General features: G+C 56.3%; 1 protein-coding gene across 1 annotated transcript in view; it reads left to right on the top strand.

Annotated features, from left to right (window-relative positions):
• Nucleotides 1-12,354, top strand: part of HCN4 (hyperpolarization activated cyclic nucleotide gated potassium channel 4) — a 49,304-nt gene that overhangs the window by 28,803 nt on the left and 8,147 nt on the right. The window contains exons 3-7 of the mRNA XM_043471018.1: nt 6,807-6,968; nt 8,994-9,212; nt 11,190-11,336; nt 11,434-11,674; nt 12,108-12,272. Coding sequence (XP_043326953.1) covers nt 6,807-6,968; nt 8,994-9,212; nt 11,190-11,336; nt 11,434-11,674; nt 12,108-12,272 — 934 coding nt within the window. The remainder of the gene's footprint in view (nt 1-6,806; nt 6,969-8,993; nt 9,213-11,189; nt 11,337-11,433; nt 11,675-12,107; nt 12,273-12,354) is intronic.

Raw genomic sequence — 12,354 nt, 5'->3', positions numbered from 1 at the left:
AGAGGGAAGATGGAGGTGAACCTCCTGGAATGTCCTGATGGGCTTGTCTCTTGGTTTCTGTCCCAGGAGGAAATTCAGAACCATGTGGGGCCCCTGAGTCCCCAAGAAACCCCAGAAGTTCTGTGTGTCTTGTGGTCTGCGGTTTAAAAGCAGAGGAGTCAGGACTTCCCTGGCGGTCCAGTAGTTAAAATTCTACACTCCCAGGGCAGAGATGCAGGGGGTGTGGTTCCATCCCTGGTCAGGGAACTAAGATTCCACATGTTGTGGAATACAGGGGGAATAAAGCAGAGGCGTTGCTCTTTCCCTTCTCTGACATCAGTCCATGTCTCCAGGCCCTAGACCCCTGGGGCCGAACCTTGCTTCTCACCATGGCCCTGGGGACCATGTATTCTGGGGAGAGTTGGCTGAGTCGCCAGTGGATGGGCAGGGTGGGCCCGTGGATGGGCCCTAAGCACCCCTTTCACTGTCCCCACCACCCCTCTGGCCTGTTTCCCCTCTGGGCTACCCAAATCTGGCCAGGCAGGCTCTGACCCTGGACAAAAGCCCCAGGTCGGGGCTGGAACTGGACAACGTTACCTCCTCTCATGGGCAGGAAGGGAGATCCTGGGAGGCCAGATGGAAGACTCCCTGCCCCACCCCCTCTCCGTCCACACACACACCCTTATCTTGCCGACCAGCTGGGAAGGAAATTACTTTGAGTTGGTGGCTGCCAGGCACACTGTCTAGCCAAGGGCTCCCACTGAACCCCTGGGATTGGATTGGGGTTTCCCAGCTGGCCCCAGGAGCCCTGATTCCAGATTCTCAGTAGCCTACCCAAGTCCTTTGGCTGGGAGGAATCAGCAGGGAGGCCCTCTGAGGCCTCCAGTCTCAGGCTGAACTGAGGAAGGAGGTATTTCACAGAGAAGACTGCTCCGTCTCCTCCTCAGACTGTAACTCACATGAATCTCTTCCATTCTTTGGACTTCAGTTTCCCCAACTGTCATATGTGCTCTGATGTTCTCAGAGGCTGGGTCTCAGCCCCCCTCCAACCTGCCTCGGCAAGGATCATGTTAGCTGGTGTCCTGAGGATATGGTCTTGGCCCTGGGTGGGGGCTGGGGAGTTGGCCTCCTGTGGGGAGGGAAAAGCTGCTGAGAGGCTGGGTTCCCGACCCTCAGCCTTCAGATCCCTCCCCCAGCCCAGCCCAGGCCAGGCCAACCTCCCAGTCCAGAGTTCCGGAATGTTAGTGTAGCCGCTCTTAGGAGTCAGGGCAGGTGGAGGGTCTTGGCAGGCGTAGGCGATTGTCTCAGAGGATGCCAGCCTCTGCCTCCATCCTGGGTGATCTAGGTCAGCATCCTCCTCCCAAACCTCTCCCAGCCAAGCCTCTTCCCTCCCTCTGAGGTGCGAGCTTGTTATAGGCACGGAGGCTATTGTTAGAAACCATGGTTACCCCCCTTCAGATGTTCCCCTGCAGGGCCCAGCACCCCAGTGACCCATCCCAGAAGCCTCTTCTTTCCCTCGGCAGCATTTTGGAGTGGTGGGAGGGGCTGGGGGCAGAAGGTCAGGCCAGCGCGGCTGTGCAAACCCTGATGAGTTTCTTCTCCTTTTGGGCCTCAATTTTTCTACCTCTCTTAGAATCGGGAGTTCAGGATGACCCAGAAGCATGGTCCTGGGGGGTGGGCGTGGGTCCTCTCTACAGGCCCCAGGAAGGGACCTGGCGTGACGCTCAACTCAGCCACCTCCAGTTGGTACCCAGGAAACACACACACCAACCACTCTCTCTGGCCCTGGACTGCTGTCCTTAATGTGGTCACTTGTTCCGGAGACACAGGAAGAAGGTTTTTTCTCTTCCCTAGGAGGAAATGAGTCTCTGGAGGGAACTCAACCAAGAAGAGGCCTTGGCAGAAACTCCAGTTTCTGGTCTCTCCCCAGGACTGAGGAAATCAGCTCTTTGTTTTGAGGGCTGGGGCAAAGATGGAAGGAAAGGAACTACCGTGTGCTGAGTACCTCCTGTGTGCCAGCTGACCCCCGAGGCAGCCCTGGGAGCTGGCATGAGGAAACAGGCTCAGAGCAGAGAAGGCACTTGCCCACTGTGGGAGGTGGTGGGAGACATGTTGCCCTGCCTGTCTGGACCACATGCTGCCCTGTGGTCCAGAAAATGCAGAAGGGAGTAGGAGTAGGAGCATCCCTCGAGTGCCATGCTAGGCTTAGAGAGGGAACTGCCCAGGCCACCTGCCTAGCAAGCCTTGTGGGGCCCTCAAAATGAAGACACTCAACCCCTGGACTCAGAACCAACATCATAAACGGGGGTTTTAATGAGGTATAAAGAGCAAGACAAATATTTGCACAGTGCAGCTGACTTGCAGGTGGCCTGTGACCCCAGCTCACAGTGGGGACACACGAGTGTTTAGCAACCTCTCCCAGCAACGTTCAGCCTTGCTCTCAGGAACCATACCTGGGTGCTGTGGAGTGTTGGGGGAGGGGTGAGTGTCCACTATCTGGGATCTCCTCCTAGACTGAATGGAAGTGCCCCCCCAACTCTCTGCAGAAAGCTCAGACTTTGCATGCTGGTGCCCCTAGCTTAGTGTGTGAGAGCCATCCACATTGCCCCTCACGCCACCAAAACTCTCACTACCCACCCCTACTGGACCTCCTCGCACCTGCACCCTTCAGCCAATACGAGGCACGCTGCCAGCACCACCACCACCAGTCTCTCTTATGAGGACACGTGAGTCTGTGCCACGTGAAGGAAAAGCACCTTTTTCCTCCTGCAAAGCCAAGTTCCTCGTGTCTGCTCAGCGTGTGCATGCTCGGCTGCTCAGCCGTGTCTGACTCTCTGTGACCCCGTGCACTGTAGCCCGCCAGGTTCCTCTGTCCATGGAATTCTCCAGGCAAGAATACTGGAGTGGGTAGCCATCCCTTCTCCAGGGGATCTTCTCAACCCAGGGATCAAACCTGGGTCTCCTGCATTGCAGGCAGATTCTTCACTGTCTGAGCCACCAGAGAAGCCCAGAGTGGGGCCTTTTTCAAATGCCACTGTGTACACTCATAGCACCTCTGACCCCTATCATCCCCATCACTGTCTTCCTCACCTTCACCTTTGTCACTTAAGCACTTCTCAGTTCCTGAGACCCTGCCACTTGTTCTACACACTCATTGCCAAGATCATGATAAAGGCAAGATTATACAGGGTCTTGGAAGAAGGTCTCATACAGGTGATCTTGGAAGAAAATTAGTTACAAAGAGAAGAAAAACCAGAATGATAGAAAAAGGAAAGACACATTGCATTAAAATGTGCCAACCTTGATCTGGTCTTTAAGACCCAAAGCAAGACATAGGAAGAAGCCATTATCATAGGCTGTAGAGTCTGGGATGTATTTTAAAATTGGTCCAAGGCTTTCTTCAGTGCAGTATATGGTTCAGGCTATTAGAACAAGATACCACAGGCTGATGGGCTTAGACAACAAATATTTATTTTTCACAGTTCTGGAGGCTGGAAGGATATTAGAATGCTGTCATAGTCAAGTTGTGGTAAGGGGTAAGGGTCCACTTCCTGGTTTGTAGATAACCATCCTCTTTCTGTGTCCTTAGGTGGCCATATATTGTCTCATATGTCTCTTCTTAAAAAGGCAGTAATTCCATTCATGGGGACCCCACCCTTATGACCGAATCATCTCCCAAAGGCTCCACTTCCTAAAACCATCACATTGAGGTGTAGGGCTTCAATGTATGGATTTTGGAGAGACAAACGTTCAGTTCATAAGAGTTGGAAATGAAAGAACTTAGTAATAATGATCCTCTCCCCACTCTACCGCCTATGTATTTCTGTATGGCCCAGAGCACTTTCTTAGCCAGTTTAATTTCTTGAACAACCCTGAGAAGTGGGGGCAGATGTATAGCTTTATTGTAGTTGAGGGGAAGTTGAGGGGTGGTGGGAGGTGAGAACAAATGCTAGCCATCTCTGAGATTAGGTGGCTCCATGTCACTCACCCTCCCCATCCCCCCAGAGTGGGGGAGCTGGTGTCACCCCTGTCAACCAAGACTGTGAAAGGTTAGTGAGTCCAGGGTCATGGAGCTACTGAGTTTACCTAAGCAGGTACTGAAGGGACATAAGTGGAATATTCCCTCAGAGCTGCAGCTGGGGCGCTGGTCCTAGGAGCTGCCTGCCCTGCCTGTCTCTGTGCCCACCTCTACTTACACAGAAATGTGTCAGTTCAGCCAGGCAACGGCATGCTGACAGCCCTGGGGCTGCATTATGGGCCCCAGTGGGGCTAGGCTGCTGGGCACACAGCTCCGTCTACAGTATTATACTGTGTGCCAGGCTTCCAAGATGAGACACCTGAGGTCCAGCTTACAGTGTGGATCTGGCCACATCACTTGGTCACGTTGGGTTTGAATTGTAGGGCTTCCCTGGTGGCTCAGATGGTTAAGAATCTGGTTGCAATACAGGAGACCTGAGTTCAATCCCCTGACTCAGGAAGATCCGCTGGAGAACGGAATGGCACCCCACTACAATATTCTTGCCGGGGAAATCCCATGGACAGAGGAGTCTGGCGGCTACAGTCCATGGGGTCACAAAGAGTCATACACAACTGAGCAACTAACACTTTCACTTTATTTACAAAACGTAGTTACTGAAAACCACCCTTTCTGCCCTGGACCAGTCTAAGAATTTGCAGGTAGCCCTGGGTTCGAATCTGCCTCTTCTGTTGCCACCATGACTGAGGGCAAGTCCTCTTACTTCTCCGAGCCTGGGTGTAAATGGGTTAACAACATCTTCAGCAAAGTGGTGTTGTGAGTTTGAAAGAGATGATGAATGAGGGACTGGGTGCCTCCCGGCAGGTACAGTGTTACTGTTCCTCTGTCCCAGGGATATAAGGGGTGATGGGACAAGCTAGAGCTGCCATCGTTCATGAAACTGTCCAAGATCTGTTTCATCTTTTCAGCTGGTACATCCAGAGTCATGCTACTAAGGGGGTCACAGGTGGGCACAACCCAGGGGGTGATGGACAAGATGTATTCATCTTCGGTTTTTCCAGACCAAGACCCAGGCTAAGCCCACATTTCAGAAGGGGAAACTAAGAGGCTTCCCTGGTAGCTCAGTGGTAAAGAATCCACCTGCCAATGCAGTAGACACAGGTTCGATCCCTGGTCTGGAAAGATACCACGTGCTGTGGAGCAGCTAAACCCGTGTACCACAACTCTATGAGTCTGTGCTCTGGAGCCTGGGAGCCACGACTACTGAGCCTGTGTACCGCAGCTACTGAAGCCCGCGCACCTGGAGCCTGTGCTCCGCAACAAGAGAAGCCACTGCAGCAAGAAGCCCGAGTACCACAACCAGAGAATAGCCCCCTGCTCATCACAACTAGAGAAAAAGGCCCACACAGCAACGAAGACCCACCACAGCCGAAAATAATAATTTGTTTTTTAAAAAGGAAGTGAAACTAAGGTCTCAAGTATCAGAATTTCCTACCACCAGCTACAGGGCTGTTGCTAAAAGACCACTAGCCAGGGGTTGAAATATCTAGAGTCTGTTTCTGGAGGTCTCAGATTCCCCCATCTGAAATGGACTTGAACTAGCTCTCTGTGGCATTTGACAAGTCTACAGTTTTTGCCCAAAGCCCCTCTCCAGGAAGGCTGTCTACCTGGGAGTAATATGGAGAGACCAAAACTCTGGGTGGGGGCACCCCCAAAGTCTCCCAGGCCAGAGGCAAGGTCAGAACTTCCAGAAGCTTCCCTCTAGACTTCCTTCCACCTCTGTCCCCTGCTGAAACTGAACCAAGAGGCAGCTCTGGGAGGAGGCGATGGGGCAGGGGTGCTGGAATGTGCCCCTCGGGCCTGCCCAGCCACATTTCAGCCCCTCACTTTGGAGCCACAGGAATAGAGATAGACGGGTGGCCATCCACCCGTGGATGGCCTGGGGCCCCTCTAGGGGCTGAGGTGGGCTGGGGTTGAGGCTGACATGGGCTGGGGTTGAGGCTGCTGTATTTTATTAAACTGTACAGGAGAGCATTACTTCTCATACATATTAACTCATCAGAAGGATTAATTATTAACAACTTATCAATTAATAATGGTTTGCAATTTATTGAATACTTCCATACCTAGTACTAAGCACTTTATATGTATAATTTAATCTTTTTGACAACCCACTCAAAGTAAGAAGTTATATTGCATTTTCCAGATGAGGCAAAAAGGATCAGAGAGGTTCAGGGACTTTCTCAAGGTCACACAGCTAGGAAGTGGGCAGGAGTGGGGTTTTGGATCAAGGACTGTGGGAACTTGGAGCCTGTGTGTCGATACCGCTCCCCCTCAGTTCCATGACTGCCTTAGGCAGAGCCCGCTTTCCCTGGGGTCTACTGAGAGACTAGTGACGGATTTAGGGAAACACCGTTTGCCTGGCCTGACCACACACGGTGGTCCCCTGAGAAGCCTCCGGTGGGCTGGCTCTTCTGCGTGTTGTTCTCACAGCCCATGAAAGCTGAGGAAGCAGCTTCTCTGCCCACTTTGGGCCTCATGGACCCCTCAGGCTCTCCCTTCATGTGTCTGGCCTGGGCAGCTGGACGCCCCATGGGAGGTGCTCCGCATCCACGCGGATCCCAGATGGCATCCCTCTGGGGCCCCACTGCCTGCAGGCTGCTTCTCCCAGCACCTGGCCTGACGCCTGCCTTCTCTCCTCGCCACGGCCGGGGCATGCACCAAGCTGGGCACACCACCCCATGCGTGCAGAGCAGCGGGGGGCTGCAAGCAACTGCGGGATCTGCCGGGTCCAGGAGCAGGCCAGACCCCCGCCCCCGCCCACTGGGCCACTGTCTCCCTCTGCCCGCAGATCTTTCACATGACCTACGACCTGGCGAGTGCCGTGGTGCGTATCGTCAACCTCATTGGCATGATGCTCCTGCTCTGCCACTGGGACGGCTGTCTGCAGTTCCTGGTGCCCATGCTGCAGGACTTCCCCGACGACTGCTGGGTGTCCATCAACAACATGGTGGTGAGCGCCCGGCCCGGATGTGGGAGGAGGGGGATCGAGGAGGGTGCCCCTGGCCAGAGCAGGTCCCCGGTGTGGAGCCCTTGAGTCCCAGCATGTAGGACCTTCCACCGGGTGCTGGTTAGGGCAGCGCCCCCGCCTCTCTGCTGCTGCCTCTGCCACCTTACAGCTTCCACCGAGCCTCCACCCAGCTTCCCCAGGGCCCCGACTGCACCAGGGAGACTACGTCCAGACCGCCCTCAGATTATACCAGGTGCGAGAAGGCCGGGCTGGTGGCTCCTGCCCTTTTACACGTCTGCTCCCAGGGGCAGAACACCCTTTAAAAGCCTCCCAGATCCCACGTGGCTGCCACTTTCTGCTCTAGCAGCAGCCCAGGGCTGTCTTTCTGCCCCCTTGCCCTTTCTCACCCCCCTCCATTCCCTGCCCCACAGACGCGCACACTGGTCACGCGTGGGGTCCTGAGCAGAGAAGGCAGGTTAGATGGAGCCTGATCTCCTCCCTCCCCCTCCAACCCTGTGGGTGGCTGAGAGGAGCCATGGGGCAGGGTCCCACAGCCTCCCAGGGACAGGGTGAGCCCCAGGCAGGGTGGAGGAGCCCCGGGACCTGTGAGCCTTTCTCTGGCTCTGGGAACCCTTGCTTCCTCCTCTCAATCCCAGTTAGTTTGGTTTGGTCTCTAGGGACCCCAGGGGTGGGAAAACCGGCTTTGAAAGAGGTGAAAGAAACCCTGAGGCATCTTTCAGCATCAAAGAGGCCTTTACAAAACAGCCTTTTGATGAGCTAAGTGTAAATGAATTGGCCATATGGATCGAATTTCCGGGTTCCCAGAGGCTCAGCAGTAAGGCCGGAAGCCCTGGTTGGAGGCAACTGGGGGCTGCCCCCCGCAACCCTGTCCCCCAGGCTGGGAGCCCAGGGCCCCTCCACCCCTGAAGATCAGCCCTGCAGACCTGGACCCTTGCCTGAACTGAGAACCCCAAGACTAGCTCAGCTCTGTCCAGGATGGCCCAAGTGACCTTGAACTTGGCAGCTCCTGTGCCTTCCTCCAGGTGCTAGGAGCAATCTTGGTGACCTCGGAAGTGCTTAGGGCTCTGGGCAAGAGTTTGGGGGTCACGCATGAGGGTTGATTTCCACATCAATGCTAATACACCCGCCTTGTGGGCAGAGAGAACTGGGGAGGTGGGGTGTCACCACCCGGTAGCCCCCTTATTTGGGGCAGTTTGCTCTGTGTGTGGGTGACAGGCCCACACATGCACCAAATTTAGGAGGTGGCCCTTCCGAGCCCAGTGTTCCCACACTGAGCCTTCCTTGAGACACCGACTGGCTTTGCAGACAAAAATAGCCAGGAGCCTCGCTCCCTTTCTCCATCCTCCCGCCCCCAGCCTTGTGTGGGTTTCAGACCATCCACCTTTGGGGTGGGGGAGGGTAACAAGCGGCTGCAGCCCTGGCTGGATGCAGGCTGGGTTCACATAGGAGGCCCCTTAGCTAGGCAGCTCTGTAACTTTGCTCACCCAAAATGAGGACAGCGGTTTTGGCTCAGTCTGCCCAAGCTTGTCCCCCCAGGGGAAGCATATCTGGTTTTATAATTGAGGTCAGTGGGGAAATGGGCTTCACTTGGCAGTAGCTTGGTAGGGGGGATGGAGCTGCTTCAGCAAGTGCAGGACAGCGGGGTGGCCCAGCCTGGAGTCCTGACTACTATGGAGACTCCAGGCTGCCCCAGGGGCTGAGACGTCAGGCCGGGGCTAGGCTCAGCCCATCACTTTGCTGGGACTTCCGGTCTGAGCCCTGCCCTCCCTACCTTGCCAGAGAATGGCCTAAGTGAGGGATTCTCTTGGTCACCCTGGGCTGCCAGTGTGAGCCTCCTCGCCCCGCAGCCAAGGTTTTCAGCTGACAACAAGGTTGGGAGCCTGGGCCTCAGCCTCTGGGAGTGAGGCTGGGGGGAGGGGTGTGGCTTTTCTAGGCGCTGGAGAGAAGGGCCTGCGTCTCCTTGGCCTACCCCTTTCCCCAGCTGCCCACCTGTACCTCTGTCTACAGAACAACTCCTGGGGGAAGCAGTACTCCTACGCCCTCTTCAAGGCCATGAGCCACATGCTGTGCATCGGGTATGGCCGGCAGGCCCCGGTGGGCATGTCGGACGTCTGGCTCACCATGCTCAGCATGATTGTGGGTGCCACCTGCTACGCCATGTTCATCGGCCATGCCACCGCCCTCATCCAGTCCCTGGACTCCTCCCGGCGCCAGTACCAGGAGAAGGTAGGGCGGGACGCCGGGGTCCACCCTGGGCTCTCTTAGGAGAACCTGCCCGTCGCTCCTTCCCACAGGGAGCACAGGCTGATGGCCACGGGGCTTCCACGGGTCCAGCCCCCTCTGATGGAGGCTCCCTGGGTGGGCGACAGAGGAGGGACTCCTCTTAGGTGACACTCAGCTCCCAGCCTTAGAACACCTCTAAATGTCTTTTATCTGTACCCCCTTTCCTCCTGCTGTAATTGGGGGCCTTTGTCTCTGGACTGAGGGCCCCTTTCCTTCCTGGCCCCCTGCCCCGTGTCTGCAGGCCCCTCAGGCCTCCTCCTCTCAGGGCCCTCCCACTAGCACTGACACCTGCTCCCTCTCTCCCTTCTTAGAAATGTCTGTCCATCCACCATCATTCGGCTTCGGCTGCTATCTTTTCTGCTCTCTGCCTCTTTCTCATGGACAAATTCCTAAAACCAACCAACGCCCCATCCAACCAACTTGCATCGTTTCTGGCTGCTAAATCTGCCCTTCTCTCAGCCTACTGAGTCTGAGGTCACCTCTGCCCTCTGTCGCTAAAGCCAGTGGGTCCTGTGGGTTCCTTGTCTTGCTTGGCCTCTGACAGTTATGACTCCCTGCTGGGCTTCGTACTTGTTTGCACGACCACATGCTCTCTGCTCTTTTCCCCACTGTCCCTGGCTGGCTCATCTTCTCAGTCATCCCACGTTGGGCCCCTGGTGGCGTGGGCCCAAATCTCTGCTTCTCTCTCTTCCGTTTTCTTAGGGGCTGCTGTCTTCCCACCTCAGCCCCACCCCCACCCCATGCTCTGTATCCATCTCACTGCAGTGGGACCCAAATAGTATAATCAGCCCCCACCTCCTTAAGCCCCACACTACTTGATGCCTCTTTGGACCTCACCCTCATCGTGTCCAAAATGAGAAGAGTCTCCAGCCTTGTCCACTCCAACCTCCCCTCTTGCCTGTCTTCTTAGTGGATACAGTGGTGCAGATGCCCAGGCCAGAAACCAGGAGCCATCTTTGGTGCCTGGTAGTGGCTGCCCATTCATCATCTCCTCCTTCATCCCAGTTGGCTCCTTCACCCCTCTCCTGCATCCCAGCTGGCCCCTGCCTGGGTCACGGCACCTGGAAGAACCTTAGGGAACGTCACCTCCCTCTTGTCGTCGCTCTGAAGCAGCGCTGTGTCCCCACCTCTTTGGAACGCTAGTACATCCTATTTCTGATGGTTCCTGGGGCACAGGGATGTCCCTTATGTCCCCCCGTGGGGAACATCTGTTTCTTGCCTAATTGTGCCTCCTGTCCCAGCCATGCACCTGAGGATCCCCACTCTCTACCCACAATCCAGGGATGGCACAATCCAGGAGCGGCGCCCACCCATCACCCCTGGGGGCGGGGGGGCAGGGGCGTTTCTTAGTTGGTTAAGTCCTGGGCACTTAAGTTCACAAATCTCTTGTCCCCAAACCTTTACTTAACATTCCTTCTCTACCCAGCCCCTCCCTCCGGCTGGTAGGCCCAGCTGGAGTTGATCTTTAACCAAAGACAGCCTCACCGGAGGCCATGGTTGGATACATGCCCCGTCTGATGCGTCAGGCATCCTGCCTCCAGTCTCCAATCCCTCCAGACCTCTAATGCAGCCCATTCTGCTGCCTCTGCCAGTTTGTTACAACTGCTGGGAAACAGCTCCTTCTAGAGTCTGTGAGCGAGGCAGCTCTGGTCCCCGGTGTGACACAGAAGAGACCGACCTTTAGAGGAATCATTGTATTGAACATGGTGAAGACTGGATGCTCTAGTGCCCCTCCTCCACCCCAAGTGGCTGGGAGTCAGGGCCACACCCAGGCGGAGGCCCTCACTCTCAAAGGTCAGCCAAAAAGGCCCGCGGGAGCCACGCTGGCTCTGGCCACCAGCAGGCGAGACAGCGTGGTGCCAGCTGGGGCGGTCGGACCGGCTGGCCGGGAGGTGACACTCTCTCTCTCCTGGCGCTCAGTACAAGCAGGTGGAGCAGTACATGTCCTTCCACAAGCTCCCGCCTGACACCCGGCAGCGCATCCATGACTACTACGAGCACCGCTACCAGGGCAAGATGTTCGACGAGGAGAGCATCCTGGGCGAGCTGAGCGAGCCACTGCGGGAGGTGAGCTTGGTGGCCCGGGAGGGGAGCCAGGCCTTCCTGCCGGGCGGTTCCCCTCACCTCCGCCTGCCTTTCTCAATTCACCCGATCTTGGGAGCAGGAGATCATCAACTTTAACTGCAGAAAGCTGGTGGCCTCCATGCCGCTGTTTGCCAACGCGGATCCCAACTTTGTGACCTCCATGCTGACCAAGCTGCGCTTCGAGGTCTTCCAGCCTGGGGACTACATCATTCGGGAAGGCACCATTGGCAAGAAGATGTACTTCATTCAGCACGGGGTGGTCAGCGTGCTCACCAAGGGCAACAAGGAGACCAAGCTGGCAGATGGCTCTTATTTTGGAGGTGAGGCAGCTAAGGGGTCCTGGGGGGACCGGGGGATGGGTTGGGGAGTCACTGAGGATGACATCACAGACCCTCATGCCACTGCCCGGGAGTGGGTGTCTGTGAGCCTAGCGCATGCTCAGTCCTAGCCGACTCTTCTCGACCCCACGGACTGTAGCCTGCCAGGCTCCTCTGTCCATGGGATTTCCCAGGCAAGGAAATTGAAGTGGGTTGCCCTTTCCTCCTACAGGGGTGGTTCCAGAGATGGGAAAGTTAGTCTGGTAGCCATTTGGTTGCAGGCTGGCATCCGAAGGTGTCACAGCCTGGGGATGGGGCCTTGTGAGCCTGTCAAGCTTCTGTCCCAGACAGCAGGGCCCCAGGTCGAGGTGGGATGGGGTGGGGGTGGGGTTCTCTGGAATCTGCTGGGAGCCCCCAACTCCTGATATCCTGGCAGAAATCTGCCTGTTGACGCGGGGCCGGCGCACAGCCAGCGTGAGGGCTGACACCTACTGCCGCCTCTACTCGCTGAGCGTGGACAACTTCAATGAGGTGCTGGAGGAGTACCCCATGATGCGGCGCGCCTTCGAGACGGTGGCGCTGGACCGCCTGGACCGCATCGGTGAGCGGCCTGCCGGGAGGGAGGTGGCGGGGGCGGGGAAGGGGCTTCTGTCTGCTCCCACCCCAGCCTAAGCGCCTGATCT

The sequence above is a fragment of the Cervus canadensis genome, chromosome 6 (assembly GCF_019320065.1).
Source record: "Cervus canadensis isolate Bull #8, Minnesota chromosome 6, ASM1932006v1, whole genome shotgun sequence".
NCBI lineage: Eukaryota > Metazoa > Chordata > Mammalia > Artiodactyla > Cervidae > Cervus > Cervus canadensis.
This window is presented reverse-complemented; position numbering and strand designations above follow the sequence as displayed.